Consider the following 15,046-nt stretch of genomic DNA (forward strand, 5'->3'; position numbering starts at 1 on the left):
TGGTTTGACTGTCACAGAGCCGTGATCTTAGTGATCTTAGTCTCGTAGAGAGTTTAAGGGCAGATTTGAAAAGTTGTCTTTTGGATATTGCACTAAAAATCTATTTTTAGCTGTACATTCCAGGGAATGCTGAGAACCAATATTTTTCATATCTCTACTGTCTTGTTCCTGTAGGTGTTCATGAAGGAGTCTTTGGAGCAGCGTTTGGAGAAAGACAGAGATGAAATCCGGCGTCAAGCTGCCATGATAATCCGAGCCCATCTCCTCACTTTTTCTGCAAAGTAGGTGCCGTCCCAAATCGATGCTTTGAGGGATGATGGTGACTCCTCTCTGTTTGTACTGGTTCTAAGTGGTATTCCTCCCCCCTTGCTTTTCCTGACAGGAAGCGTTTCAAACAGGTTCGCTCCAGCATTGTTGTTCTGCAGAAGCACTTGCGGAGGCACGTCCAGCGCAGACAGTTCGTCAAGAAGCGCAGGGCGGCGCTGGTGCTGCAGAAACACAGGCGAGGGCAGGTGGCCCGCACCCGCGTTCGCAAACTCAGAGAGGAGAAGAAGAAGAGGGAAGAAGAGCAAAGGAAGGAGGAGGAGGAAGAGAAGAAGAAGTCGGGCGGAGAGGAAAACGAAGAGGTTAATGAAGACGATAAGAAGGTGAGAGGAAACAGAGGCAAGGACTGTGTTTTCAAGGGTTATTTGTTTTTGTCACACAGTTAGTCTGATTTGACAAAAACAACATTGCACATGTTCCATACTCTTTCTGTTTTTTGAATGATGGATAGAGCAGTGTTTTGTGAGAGATCCAAAATGTATTATATCCTAACCCAGATTTAACTATGGATATTGAGCTTTTTTAATGTTAACTGTAGGGCCTCCATAGGAAGTTGGATTAATGCTGTGCCTTTATTTATTAATACAGTGACTTTTATTCAGGATTTTTTAGATAAAATGAGGCTGAATCTATATTAATATCTTACTTTTTGGATTTGTAATTGTAAAAAAAAACAGAAGAAAACTTCCTTCCACTTAACAGTCATGCACTACTTTTACATTTTGCTTTTCTAATATAACCAATTGTAAAAAAAAAGAAAAGAGAAAGTGTTATAAATATTTTTGCAATGCACCTTTATCAGAAAAGTCAGACACAAACTAAAATACACCCAGTTATTGATGCTGTAGCTTACTATCCTCAGTTTGAATTACAAAACTCATCTCTTTCCCTCCCCTCCCTAAAGGATGAAGCTCGTCAAATGGAGGAGATCCTCCAGCTGGAGAAAGAGATCGAGCGCCTGCAGAAAAAGCGGGAGGACGAGGTGTCGCAGTTGTGCGAGTCGTCCAAACAGGAGCTGCAGTTGCGTCGGGACGCTGAGCTCAAGAGGATGAAGAAGGAGGCGTCCCGGAAGGCAACGGAGCTCATCGACCTCCTGAACTTTGGGGGCGTGGACCCCTCTGCGGAAGCAGTCGGAGCCAAGCCTGCAGCGGAGGCGAAAACCGCAAAGGCGGTGAGCACAGCTGGAGGGGCCTCGAAAGAGGAGGATGTGGACGAAGGCTTCCATGCAGAGGAGGAGTGCATCCCCCTGCCAGACTTCCCACCCCCTGCTGAGTCAGACGCTCCCATAGATCAGGACATATTTGTTCACCTTCCTCCTCCTCCGCCTGCTTTTGCAGAGGGAACCGTTCCCCCCGCGCCTCCTCCACTTCCAGCAGACAGCGACCCCGCCGCTGGAATCCCTCCACCTCCTCCGCTCCCTCCACCTGGAGACGGGGCTACCATTCCTCCTCCTTCTTCTCTTCCTCCTCCGGCAGAGGGAGAGAAAACGGAGGAAACAAAAACAGACTCGGAGAGGAAAGTGAGCATGGTGGAGAGCCTGGTGGACGGAGAGGAGCCCATCTACAGCATGCCGGCCGACACGGAGTCGGACTACGACCAGGAAGACGAGGAGGGCTCCGTCAATGCCGGGGACGACAGCTCGGTGTCTGGAAGCAACCGCGGGAGCGCTACCGTGACGGACGAGGAGCACCCGAGGAAGTCTACCTGCACCAACACCAGCGTGGAGTCCTACAGAGGCAGCTCTGACTCTGTGAGGACACACACTTACTCGCTTCCTCACACGCGCGCACGCAGACATGTATGAGCAGCTGTACAGCAAATCCTTTTGTTTCTTGGTCACTCTTCTGATAAGATGATGTTGAATTATATCTTCTGTATTTGTTTAATGTTTCCGGGTGTCTATAGGTAAGTGACATGTTTTTTTGTTTGATGTCGCAGTACGCGGACAGCGAAGATGAACATGATGGCATGATGGACACTGATGAAGAGGTGACGAACGGACGCGTGACTTTGCTCAACGGAAACGGGCCGCCATATTTCCATGGTTACCTCTACATGAAAGGTGTGTTTATTTTACCTTACGTCTTTCATTTTTATGAATTTCTTAGGTTTTAGAAAAGTTCTTGGACAGAAAAATGCAGAAATATAAACACTTTTTTCCCCCCCGTTTCTTTTTTTTCTTTTTTTTTTTAACATTTTAGAGTTAAAATGAGTCTGTTTTTGTTTCCTCAGAAAGATTCCTGACTTGAAGCTGATAGAAAATCAGCTGAGGATTAGGGTAATGACAAAGAGGCCTTCCAACTTTAAAGACTTTCAGTTTCATCAATAAATAAAGTGTCAATGGAAGTAAGCAAATGCGGTTATAAGAAGGATTTTAGTGCTGCAATGCCAAAGGTTTATAAATAATTTTGATCCACTCTCCATTTTCTAATAAAAAGCCAAAGAAAAAAATGGAGATAATACATTGTTTTATTATTTTTAATAATAATTTTGACTTTGTAGATGAATAAAAATAAATCTGCCAAGCGTACATATTCCCAACAAATAAAAAAAAAAATACAATACAGGTTTTTCTAATTATTATTTTTTTCTGTATATCTATAATAAGCTTACTATTATTACAGCAGCCTTTACACACCTCACATAAAGAGTACATCTGTATAAACCCCGCCCTTCTATTTTTGCTACTTCCTCCTGTCATTGTCCCAGATAAACACAAACCAAAATCTGATGTTTTTTGTTTCTTTTTTCTCCGTCTTACAGAAATGTTGTATTTTGTTAAAGCCTGCATTGGACTACATGTTATTGTTAGTATTGTTAGTGCATATTCCTTTGTGAAAAAAACAGACCACCAAATAGTACATTTAAATCAAGAACCTTCTTGTAAGTAAGCAAAAATTATTACCCATCCATCCATCCATTTTCTTCCGCTTATCCGGGGTCGGGTCGCGGGGGCAGCAGCTTCAGAAGGCAGGCCCAGACTTCCCTCTCCCCAGCCACTTCTTCCAGCTCCTCCGGGGGAATCCCAAGGCGTTCCCAGGCCAGCCGAGAGACATAGTCCCTCCAGCGTGTCCTGGGTCTTCCCGGAGGCCTCCTCGGGGTCGGGTGCATTGTGCTATGGGCGGTAGCCGAGGGAGGGAACCCTGGCGGTCTGATCCTCGGCTGCAGAAGCTGGCAAAAATTATTACATGTGATAAAAAAAAAACCTTTTGTTAACTTACTGGCTGGATCGAGGCCGCTGTTTTAAGAAGCATTTTATTGTCGCTGTGCTCTCTGTGCTCCTTCAGCTGGTCTGATGATCCCATGGAAGCGGCGCTGGTGTGTGTTAAAAGACGAGACGTTCATGTGGTTCCGGTCCAAGCAGGAGTCCCTGAAGTCCGGATGGCTCTACAAGAAGGGAGGAGGGCTGTCCACTCTTTCCCGGAGGTTGTTGTAGTCACTACTGAGCTCAGCCTGCATGCTAACGAAATAAAACCCTGCAACAGATGCTCACTGAAAAAACTCTGCGGTACAATCGAACGGTCTCAAAAGTAAACGAGGTGGTTCTAATCGCCGTTTCTTCTTCCTAAGAAACTGGAAGATGCGCTGGTTTGTGCTGCGAGACAGCAAACTGATGTACTACGAGAACGACAGCGAGGAGAAGCTGAAAGGAACCATCGACATCAGGGCGGCCAAGTATAACCTTAAACTTCCAGATGAAAAAAAAAAATTTATTCAAACGTTCAACCTGTTGATGCCAGCAGCTGACCTGCTTGTGACTCTGCAGGGAGATCGTGGACAATCATGAGAAAGAGAACGCTCTGAACATCGTGACAGACGAGAGGACGTACCAGGTGTTTGCCGAGTCGCCAGAAGATGCAAGGTGTGACATGGAGCTTTGTGCAGAAAATGGAAACACAGCGTTTTTTTTTAAGCTAGTAACATGTAATTGAATTTTCTCTTTGCCCGCACAGTGGATGGTTTAATGTGCTTAGCAAGGTGAGAGTGTGCACTCCTGAACAGCTGCTGGACATGTCCCACGAGCAGGCCAATCCTAAAAATGCTGTTGTAAGTCTTTACTTGAGTGAACTAATGAATTGATAATGCAAACTTTATTGTGGTTATTAACCCTGCCTGTTATCTTTTTTCCAGGGAACTCTTGATGTAGGGCTTATCGACTCTGTTTGTGCATCAGACAACCCCGATCGGTAAGTCAGAGGAATCAATGCACATCCAATTCATATATATAAAACGAGGATTTTATCTCTATGCCATTTTCAGGCAAACAAAAATATGCCCCAAATTACAGAAATAGGGACTTTTTTTTCTACATGATATCGACAGCTGCTTAGAGAGGCACAGCTGTGACGTTGCGTCTCACACAAAAGTGAGGGATCACTTTTAATTTTACTTTCCATGAGTAAAGATTAAAACATCTTCCAGGCGGTAAATGTTTCTTTTATCAGCGCAGTATAGCATTGGGTCACAAGCAAAAGTGAGCCAAGAATCAAAACATTGGAAGTTTAGAGAGAAACTCCAGATTAATAATCTCTTTGAGAGCTTGTGATCAATCTTTAAATGCAGCTTTTGAAAAAATGGGTGAACCTTTGAGCCCCCACAAGTCAGAAATCGACATCCAGAACACCAGGGAGAATAGCAGAAGTATTGAAGAAAAAAAAACACAGAATATTTATGTAAATCTATATAATTTATACATATATAGGCTATATGGTATCTGAAAACATTAAAGCTGTGGCAGTAGCTTCTGTCAAATTTTAAAGTGTTGTGATGATCGATATCTCCCTTGTGAATGGTTGCAGGGATAAGACAAACCGTTGAGTAGGAAGATCCAACTTAGTGTAGAGCAAAAACATTATGAATGAAAGACTAATCTGACCTCATTTCACTTGCATTTTGCAGCCCAAATTCATTTGTCATCATTACGGCAAACCGGGTGATCCACTGCAACAGCGACACACCCGAGGAGATGCATCACTGGATCAGTCTGCTGCAGAAACCCAAGGGAGATGCCAGGATAGATGGACAGGAGTTCCTTGTCAGAGGTAAGAGGAAATGAAACCTAAAAATATTTGCAACCTTTGAGTGCAGTCCACCTTTATTGGCGCTACTGGCAGGGTTTTGGGAAAAGACTTTAAAATAAAGTCATCTTTCATTTCTACAACATAAAATAGAAAGTTTAAAAAGAGCCAACCTTTAAGTTGAGTACGTTACATTTGTGGGAAAGAAATTATTGTTCTTTTTAGAAATTTTACAGCTGAGGGAACACTTCTTCGGTAACATTTCTCAAAGTCTGAGCGTATGGCTTGAGGGACCTTTGAGGTTTCATCTCGTCCTCCCCTTTCATCACCTTCAGGTTGGCTCCACAAGGAGATGAAGACGAACGCCAAGAGCACGTCCCTGAAGCTGAAGAAACGGTGGTTTGTTTTGACACACAACTCTCTGGATTACTACAAGAGCGCAGAGAAAAACTCGTCCAAGATGGGGACTCTGGTCCTCAACTCGCTCTGCTCCGTCATTCAGCCGGATGAGCGGGTCCACAAGGAGACTGGTGAGGAACGGGAAATGAGGGGAAGCTGCCGAAAGGGCGTCATAAGTAGTAACTGAACTGTGTCTTTGAAGGCTACTGGAACATCATTGTGTATGGAAGGAAGCATTGCTATCGCCTATATACCAAAATGCTGAACGAGGCCATGAGATGGACGGCTGCAATCCTGGGAGTCATCGAAAGCAAAACTCCGATCGAAACCCCGACTCTGCAGCTCATCAGAGATATCAAGGCAAGATGAAGTCACGATAGGAGTGCGAGCTCAAATCTATGAGCTGATACCTGTATTTGAGTTGAGAGTTTGTTATTCATTTCTTCAGGAGAACAGTGTGAATGCAGAAATAGTGGAGCAGATGTACAGGAGGAACCCCATCCTGAGATACACACAGCATCCGCTGCACTCGCCTCTGCTGCCGCTGCCTTACGGAGAGGTCACCAGCTGTGAGTGACTCCATTTAAAAGATGCTTTTCCTTCCAGTTTTCATGCATGTCAATCCCACGTGACTGCATGGTTTTATCTTTTATTCTTGCCGTCTTCAAGGTATTCTTTTTTTTTTTACTGTTTTACTCTCTTTTTTTTTCTGTCCCACGTTAATTTTTCTGTGCGCAGTACATCGGCAGCAGGGATACGCCAGTCTGCAGGACGAGGCGGTGAGAGTTTTCAATTCGCTTCAGGAGATGGAGACGCTGGCAGACACGGTGCCCATCATTCAGGGCATCCTGCAGACCTGCCAGGATCTGCGCCCTCTCAGGGATGAGGTACAATTTTATTTCCGTCATAAGTTAATATGTGTCTTTGTTGGCATCTCACTACCAGCTTGAGACATCTAACTACTTCAAATTTTCCCCATGCGTCTTTAAAATGCTCTCAGCCTTAGTCAAATTAGAGACGGAGAACTTCTCCAGCATCCACCTCCAACAGATTTTGTTTCTGGACTTTATTATGTTCATCCGGCTTCCCTTCAACTCTAATCAGTTTCCCCTCAGTTAATTTTAGTCTTCCTGTGGGACTTTTTATGTCTTCCTTACAGCAATTTTGGTTAAAACATGACAAAATGTAAAAGGGTGTAAATACTTTGCTAGAACATCGTGTGGCTATATGGTTATTTTTTTCTTCTTCTTTTAGGTTTACTGTCAGGTGATCAAGCAGACCAATCATGTGCCTCAACCAAACAGCCCAGCCAATCTGGCACACTGGCACCTGCTCACCTGCATGAGCTGCACCTTCCTGCCCAGTCGAGCCATCCTCAGATACCTCCGCTTCCACCTTAAAAGGTAACGGGAACTCTTTGCCTCCGGTTACCGAAGCCTCTTTGTACGGAAACAAAAACGTATATGTTCGTGGCTCAGGGTACGGGAGCGTTATCCCGGCACCGAGATCGAGCGCTATGCCAGCTTCATCGGAGAGTCCCTGAAGAAGACCAAGACTCGTGAGTTTGTCCCGTCTCAGGAGGAGATCGCCGCCCTGCTGCTCAGGCAGGAAATGAGCACCACCGTGTACTGCCACGGCGGAGGCTCCTGCAAGATCTCCATTAACTCGCACACCACAGCTGGAGAGGTGTGTAACAAATGTTCACATACCGAACGTCTCTGGAGGGTTTTACTGCAGCAACAGAGCTAAAAGAATGGGTCGATTTTACATCTTCAGATTTTTTTTTTAAAATGAGAGTATGGTGCTGAAATCTCTTTCTTCCATAGTACCAATTTCAATAATCTTACAAGGACACAATGTCACGTTAATGAGGTCAGGTTGCGTCAAATAGCCAAAAACAGACAAGAAATAGGTCAGGATTCTGCAAGGAAAAGCTTTAAAGTTATTAATTTTGGGTAGATTTGTGCATCTCCTCAATATATACAAACCAAAAAACATTACATTTCTGGCTGCTGCAGGTTGTTGAGAAGCTCATCAGAGGTCTGGCCATGGAGGACAGCAAGAACCTGTTTTCTCTATTCGAACACAACACTTTCACAGACAGAGCGCTGGAGAGCAGAGTGATTGTGGCGGATGTTCTGGCCAAGTTTGAGAGGTAAGTCGGTCTCCTTAAACATTACAGTGCGACTAGAGGCCTTTTAGGATTGTAGATTGATTTTGCGTAATGAGCTGATGTTTCTATTTTTCTTGTGCGTTTGTTCAGACTGGCAGGCAGTGAAGAGGATGAGGAGGAGGGAGAGTGGAAACTGTACTTCAAGCTGTACTGCTTCCTGGATGTGGAAAGCATGCCCAAGGAGGGAGTGGAGTTTGCATTCATGTTTGAACAGGTGTGATTTAATCTAAAATAACTAACTGCATTCTATTTGTTGTGAAAAACGACTGGCAAAGGAAACAACTCCTCAAACCTCTTTTACATTTTCACAATCAGCTCTTACAATCTTCCCAGCATGGTCCTGCCACCACCACATTTCTCAGCTGGAGGTTGTGGTATTTGTTTTCTGCTCCACAAAGTTCTCTGTGCGTAGGTCAGATAGTAAAATGTTGATCTTATGAATAGTTCTGCAAGACACTGTGGGTATTTTATTCCTTCTGGTAAAAATCATTGACCTCTTTAGCATTTCAAAAAATCTACGCACAATAACTTAATAGAAATGTTAATCAGACGAGTTCAGGTGGTGCCTCAGCAGCGCAAAGTTTAGTGGGTATGCAAATTGTTAAAGTGTTTTAGTAAGTCAGGAGGTTTTTCCTTTCATCCTGAAATATCCACAGTAACCTAAATGACGTCTACCAGGCATTACATGGGAACAAGTTGTATTAACTTGTGTTAATGTAGTTTTACATTTTACACATTAAAAAACAGCTTGTTGGAAAAAAAGACTAAAGTTTGGATAAATTTAGAATATTATTGGAAAATAATCATGTTTTTTTCCTTCCAGGCTCATGAATCATTAATCAGCGGCCACTTCCCTGCCTCGGAGGAGACTTTGCAGCACCTGGCAGCTTTACGTCTCCAGTATCTCCACGGCGATGGGGCGGGTCGGGCTGGATGGAGCCTGGGGAGCGTCTATCCGATCGGACGCCTCCGGAATCGCATCTTGCAGTCCACCAAACCGGGCGTAAGCGCGGCAGGCGGAGCCGGGTCGAGAGGCAGCGGAGGAATCGGAGATGTGATCGGGACCATCGGGGGACAGGGCGGGACCGGGGCCAGCACGGAGAAACGAAAGACTCCCACCTTCAGGGATTCCTCCCTCAGGAAAAGCAAAACAGGTTCACTGAAGAAGCAGAAGGTACGCCTCCGTAATCCTTAATCTGCATTAACAACAATGTGGGGGAAAAAAAGGGGCAAAAGTGTTAATCGTACTAATCCAGGCTTCTCCGACTGCGGCCCCCTTAAGTTCACTTTCCTGCCAGCCGCCACCGTTTGCTGTTTGACAGAGATCCATTCGATATTTCAGGTGGAAGGGGAGCAGAGGCTGGAGATGTGGGTGAAGGAGGAGACGTCTGCCACGCGCACCAGCATTCTGGAGAAGTGGGCCCGCCTGCAGGGCATGCCACAGCACCAGGCCATGCTCAAGTACATGAGCATCATCAAGGAGTGGCCCGGATACGGCTCCACTCTCTTCGACGTGGAGGTGAGAAATAAAGAGGATGATGGATGTCATGGTCAGGATAGTGATATAAAAATAAAAAACATCTTCTCTTGGCAGTGTAAAGAAGGCGGGTTTCCTAACGATCTGTGGCTGGGTGTGAGTGCCGACAATGTTTCTGTGTATAAGCGAGGTGACCCGAAACCACTGGAGACGTTCCAGTATGAGCACATAACCTTCTTTGGAGCCTCGCAGCCCTGCACCTATAAGATCATCGTGGATGAGAGAGAGATGTACTTCGAGACTCCACAGGTGAGACTTCACTGAGTTTTCCTGCATGTATCGTTCCACTGGATTTGAGACATGTAGCTATGAAGAGTTAGCCAATCACCAGACTTACTGTTGTGTAACGATGAGCACTAAAATAGCACACAGTCAACAAATAATGTGGTGCTTTTTATATCTATAATACTGCATACAGTTCCAGTTGCATTCACAACTGTAGCCTTCTGGTACTTATGCAACACCAGAAACTACAGTCTGTATTAATACGCTGTCAATATACTTCCTACAATAGTTTCTTTTTATGCCTTCTTACACCTTTTGTGCTTCACAAGTCCATCTCATTTAGGCAAGACGGACAGAAAATCAGAGTTGGGTTATTCAAGTAAACTGTGAAACCTTCTTCTGCCGTACAAAGTAACCTTTTCGAAACATTGAGAACCCCCCCAGAAATGTTTACAATAATTCATATAGACAGAAATGACCCAGCTGAATCTAAATATTTAAGCTTTTGAATTATGGTTGGTTAGAAAAAAGGTCAGATGTCTTACTGATTGATTGATGGATTGAGAGATGTTCCTGGATTGAACATGCAACTAAGACGTTTTTTTATTTTTATTTTGCTGTATACTGCCCCTTATGTTGTGTTGCCCTGGCAGAATGCCACATAGCTCATACCAAAAACCGCCATTGTCGGTAGGACGACGTCATAGTCCAACTCGTGTTTTCCCTCTGCAGGTTGGAGAGATCACCAAGATCATGAAGGCCTACATCAACATGATGGTGAAGAAGCGTTGCAGCATCATGTCCGTGAGCAGCGTCTCCAGTTCCTGGGCCAGGTGATCACCAAGCCCCTCCTCGGTTCGTCCATCCATCCAGCAGCAGCAGCAGGCTCCTTCTTTGTGTGTTTGGGTCTTGATGAAGGCAGTTGCAGCTGCCAGAAAATCCAACAGGTTGAGTCAACTTAAATGAATTCGGGAGACATGGAAAACGAAGCCTGAGTCTTACTTGAGATTAAAACGAGCACGGCAGACAAAAACAAGTGGTTTTGGACTTTCACCTAAAACATACACCACCCCCAGCTGTAATAATGCATGTAGATGTTCAAGCACATCACACACTGCTCTGTTGTTCCCTTTTCAGGCAAAAAAAAAAGAAAGAAAAAGAACAATAACAAGCACAAATTAGCCACCCAGTTTTAGTCCGGGAGGCCTCTCCGTTCTCTCTGCGCACTGCCAGACAAGAAGTAAACCACACCCTTTCTTTGTTTGACCCTCATTCCTCCGATTTTCAATCTCTCTCTCTCTCTTTCTCTTTGTGTTTCTTTATTCTTATGGCATCTTTTTTTCTGTTGCCATTAAGTTCTAGTTCTTCTTCTTGCTTGCTTTTTTGGTGTCGTTTCCAGTCTTTATCTTTAACGTCAGCAGTGTTACCTTTGAGTAAAAGAACTGAAAAAATTCTTCTTCTGGGAGTCTTACGCCTCCCTGTCCTACTCGTTAGTGCCACCATGTGGCCACGAAGAAAACACAGCAACAGGAAGCGTCTGTGAGTGTCATGAAAAGATTCAAGGTGGCTCTGTGGAAGCTTACCTGACATTAGGAGTCAGTGCAGAGTTCATGTGCATTTGGCTCCGCAGAAAGACTAATATCTATTTATGTGAAGATGTAACACAGCCTGCATAGCCCTGTATAGTCACAACTATGTACACTTAAATGAAACAAATGTATCATTTTGTATGAATCATACACATACTGCAGAGTGGATTTGATTTTCCTTTTGGTGGCTACTGCACTGTAAAGCCTAGAGATGCCATAACCTAACACAATGTGATGCCTGTCATGTAAAAATACATGCAGAAAAATTTATATTAAGAATTATCACTGTATGTCTGAGGACTGTGATGCCTATGATGTGCACCGTTCACTCGCTGTGACTCACGGAAAAGTAAAAATGAGCGGAAACAAAGGCTGTGCTGCATCTGTCTTCAGTCATTGACAAGTTTACCGTTGTCGTCGTTTGCAGGAGTCACTCTCCCACTTTACCAAGAGCCATAAAATACTCTATAGTCTTATCTGCTTAATCAAATTTCTTTCTTTTTTTTAAACTGAGGAGCTCAGGACACATGCATCAATAAGTGAGTAAATTAGAATACAACCAAAAGGATTTTGTTTTCACCATCACGCTTCACGGCTCAGAAAAACTCAACAAATTCAGTTTCTCGCTTGCTCACCTTTTTTCCTTCCACTCAACTTTTCATTAATGTGAAGTGAAAAGCACTTTGTGAAGAGTCAGCTTCTCTAGCAACACTCCTATATGACTTGCCACAAAAATTTAATTACTGGTCTTATGTAATATTCAAATTACTGGAGAAGCTGAATTTTAAGCCGTCACGATTTCCACTTGAAATATGTCTTTGTGTGGTAAATTTCTATACATGATTTCCACTAATTGAACTTAATTAATCAACTAACTTATCTTTTTGCTGATATTCTAATTTATTAAAAACGCATGTGTGCAAGCTCCAGTTTGTGTTTCCACTCTGAACATTTCAACTTGACACTTTATTGTCTATATGATATTATTATTATTATTGTATAAGCCCTCTATATTATCTGTCCTTAAATGTGATATCTGGATTGCTGCTGTGTGGGTGAGTGTTAAAGCAGACTGCTGGGAAATGGAAAAGAGAAAAGAGAAGGTGTTGTGATGAGTGTATTCTTTAAAAATAAGATGTATTTATATGATCACTTTTTTGCAAGGAATGGTGTTGTAATTGTGAGTTTGCATAAGGTAAAAAAAGCATGGGAATCGTAATGGGAAGGTATGGAGCTTATTTATTACTCTATGTATCGTATGTATTTCAATGTCTGTTTGGAGGGAACTGAAAACATCCCGAGTCTTTAGAATATTACCAGTAAGACGTGCCAGTGTTGGTTTCTGGTTTCCAGGGGAGGATTTATATTCACCAGTTTTACGTGACTTTTGATTGGCTTTGGAGGTGACAGAAGGAAGGGCTCACCTAGGGAGCTATTCATGCAAAAACCACAGGTTGGAACGGGTCTGTTAAGTGTACTACAGCTAGGGGGCTGCATCGCTGACTTGTATGACCACCAGAGAGCAAAAACAAAGACATTTTTCTAATGCTAAAACATCGTGCAGCTGTTATGGTGCATTTTATTTAAAACATATTTTACCCAACGTTAGGGGCAATAAGAGTTTTGACTCCAAATGCATTTAATTTTTGGGCTTTTCACACGAGCTACTGGCAGATTAGAAGATGAAGAAATTGGATATATTTGTTTTCTTAAGGGTAACAATGACCAGTGCTGTTGCAAAGATGGAAAACAGTAACATAAGAAATTTAAGACTTCTAATCAGACCCAGTTATAACACCCACAAAGATGTTTTTCTGTTCTGTTGAATAATGTAATCAACACTGAACCAGGCAGTTTTAAATGTGGAGTTAAATTATCTGAAAAAAAAAAACCACAAAAACTCCTCTAATAACCAGATATAATAATATTTAGAATCTTCTCACTAGTTTCAAGTGACTCAGGCTAACATATGCTGAAAAGTGGGATCATTTAATTTCATAAGCCATAATTACGGAGCAACCTGGAGGGGGATCCGTGTTGCTCGCTCTGCTGGCTTAGTGTGAGAAATTCACCCTGCAGCTTCTGAAATGAGATCAGCTTGTGGAAAAGAAAAAAAAAATGCAATTTGAAATTAAAAGTCAACAGTATCTGATCACAAATCTATCTTCAAGGGCAACTCCATCACAAGGGCTCCTGTTATCAGCCGCAGGCGGCCAGAGCTGAGCCCATCATCCTGTTCCGCTTGTTATCATCGTTGCATAGTGAATCATTGTGCTTGTTGGGGGGGTAAAAAAACGAGGAAGAGAGAGATGTGTGTGTCGTTTCTTTTTTTAATTTGTAAATGGCTTTACGAAATTATGCTTTAATAAATTATTGGAAGCTATATGATTTGTTAACGTCTCGTTTGTGCGCTGTGGAGATCAGAAAAAGAGGAAGAAGTTTGAAATTGTTTTCACTCTGCAGGTTAATGACACGTCAAGCGCAACATCTCACGCTGTAATCTCGCCTTATTCCTGATTAAATTTGAAGGAATGTGTTCTATTTTAATTAAATTTCCATTTCCTGTATAATGGAATGCAAAAATAGTCTCATCTGTTAACTTTTGACAAGTTATGACTAATCTGAGTGTACTTCATTGGGATCCTAAGAGATAGACCAGCAGAAAGGTGCTCATTATAGTGAAGAAGAGGAAAATAGTACATGTTTTTTTTTTCTTTTTTTTTACAATACACACCTAAAAATGTAGCATCCACTAGTACAACAAAATTGCTCTTTGTTGTTTCAAACATGTTGGAGTTTGTCTCCATCAATTTTCAATGTAGCAAACTAAAATGTCTGCTATTCTTCATTACAAAATGGCTAAAACTAAGTGAGGTCAGATTTGTGTTTGTGTAAACTGCTTTTTTAAGTCTTACTACAGATTTGCAATTGGATTTACCATGGGTCTTGACTTTGACTGGACTATTCTAGAACACTCTCCGACCTGAACCATAACGATAATTTTTCAGCTGAAAAGCAAACTTTCAGCCTCCTCTCAGGGTTTTTTATTTATTTATTTTTCTTTTTTTTAACAGTCTTTTGCAAGTGTTCAGGATTTACCTGTATTTAGCTTCAACCATCATTTCATCGGGTCTGAATGGCTGCCTTTTCCTGGCTGAAGAAAAGCATCCGCAGCATGATAAGATGCTGACACCACTATAGTCTAAAAAGTTGTTAAAATCTTTTGGTTTATTCAGAATCGATTCCCTTCTTACACACATTTGCTGTACTTCCTACTTGGCTTTAGAGAAGTTGTACAATTTTCTTAAAAATGGCTTTCGTCTTGCACTTTATTAAGGCCAGTGCCAAATGTCAAATGCTACACAAATCAAACAATTTGTGTAGCATTGAACAACAGGGCAAAACTTCAAAACACAACCAACAAGCAAAACAACAAACAAACATTAACAGTGGTAATCTAAAAAGAATGAATAAAAAGTTGTAATCCTGATTGGAACCAATCTAAATTCACTTATTATTAATCAGTGTCAACTTTAAACAAATGAGGTTTTAGCCTTTAAAGTAACTCGGTGTTTTAGCAGCTTTGCAGTTTTCTGGAAGTTTATTCCGGATTAGCGGAGTAAAAACTTGTGCTCCGTGATCTTCATGGTGCTTGCTCACTAATGTTCTCTGGCAAATCTCTAAGGCATTGAGAGAACATTTGATTTTATGCTGAGATTAAGATACTCACAGGTGGAGTCTAGTTACTCCACCTGTGGAATAGGTGAAGACAACAGTACTG

General features: G+C 42.5%; 1 protein-coding gene across 4 annotated transcripts in view; it reads left to right on the forward strand.

The window, feature by feature from the left end:
- Positions 1-13,648, forward strand: part of myo10l1 (myosin X, like 1) — a 44,264-nt gene extending 30,616 nt beyond the window's left edge. The window contains exons 22-43 of one of the 4 annotated variants that reach the window (XM_008399741.2): positions 175-281; positions 383-647; positions 1,229-2,122; positions 2,263-2,386; positions 3,612-3,753; positions 3,895-3,999; positions 4,091-4,186; positions 4,278-4,371; positions 4,456-4,511; positions 5,224-5,366; positions 5,678-5,872; positions 5,944-6,101; positions 6,190-6,310; positions 6,480-6,628; positions 6,996-7,144; positions 7,220-7,427; positions 7,760-7,896; positions 8,005-8,128; positions 8,738-9,088; positions 9,257-9,433; positions 9,509-9,700; positions 10,409-13,648. In XM_008399741.2, the coding sequence (XP_008397963.1) occupies positions 175-281; positions 383-647; positions 1,229-2,122; positions 2,263-2,386; positions 3,612-3,753; positions 3,895-3,999; positions 4,091-4,186; positions 4,278-4,371; positions 4,456-4,511; positions 5,224-5,366; positions 5,678-5,872; positions 5,944-6,101; positions 6,190-6,310; positions 6,480-6,628; positions 6,996-7,144; positions 7,220-7,427; positions 7,760-7,896; positions 8,005-8,128; positions 8,738-9,088; positions 9,257-9,433; positions 9,509-9,700; positions 10,409-10,513 (4,092 nt within the window). In that variant the 3' untranslated portion in view covers positions 10,514-13,648. The remainder of the gene's footprint in view (positions 1-174; positions 282-382; positions 648-1,228; positions 2,123-2,262; positions 2,387-3,611; positions 3,754-3,894; positions 4,000-4,090; positions 4,187-4,277; positions 4,372-4,455; positions 4,512-5,223; positions 5,367-5,677; positions 5,873-5,943; positions 6,102-6,189; positions 6,311-6,479; positions 6,629-6,995; positions 7,145-7,219; positions 7,428-7,759; positions 7,897-8,004; positions 8,129-8,737; positions 9,089-9,256; positions 9,434-9,508; positions 9,701-10,408) is intronic. The other 3 variants (XM_008399742.2, XM_008399743.2, XM_008399744.2) reach the window with 3 other exon arrangements.
- Positions 13,649-15,046: the final 1,398 nt, after the last annotated feature.

This window comes from Poecilia reticulata, linkage group LG22 (assembly GCF_000633615.1).
Source record: "Poecilia reticulata strain Guanapo linkage group LG22, Guppy_female_1.0+MT, whole genome shotgun sequence".
NCBI classification, from domain to species: Eukaryota; Metazoa; Chordata; class Actinopteri; order Cyprinodontiformes; family Poeciliidae; genus Poecilia; species Poecilia reticulata.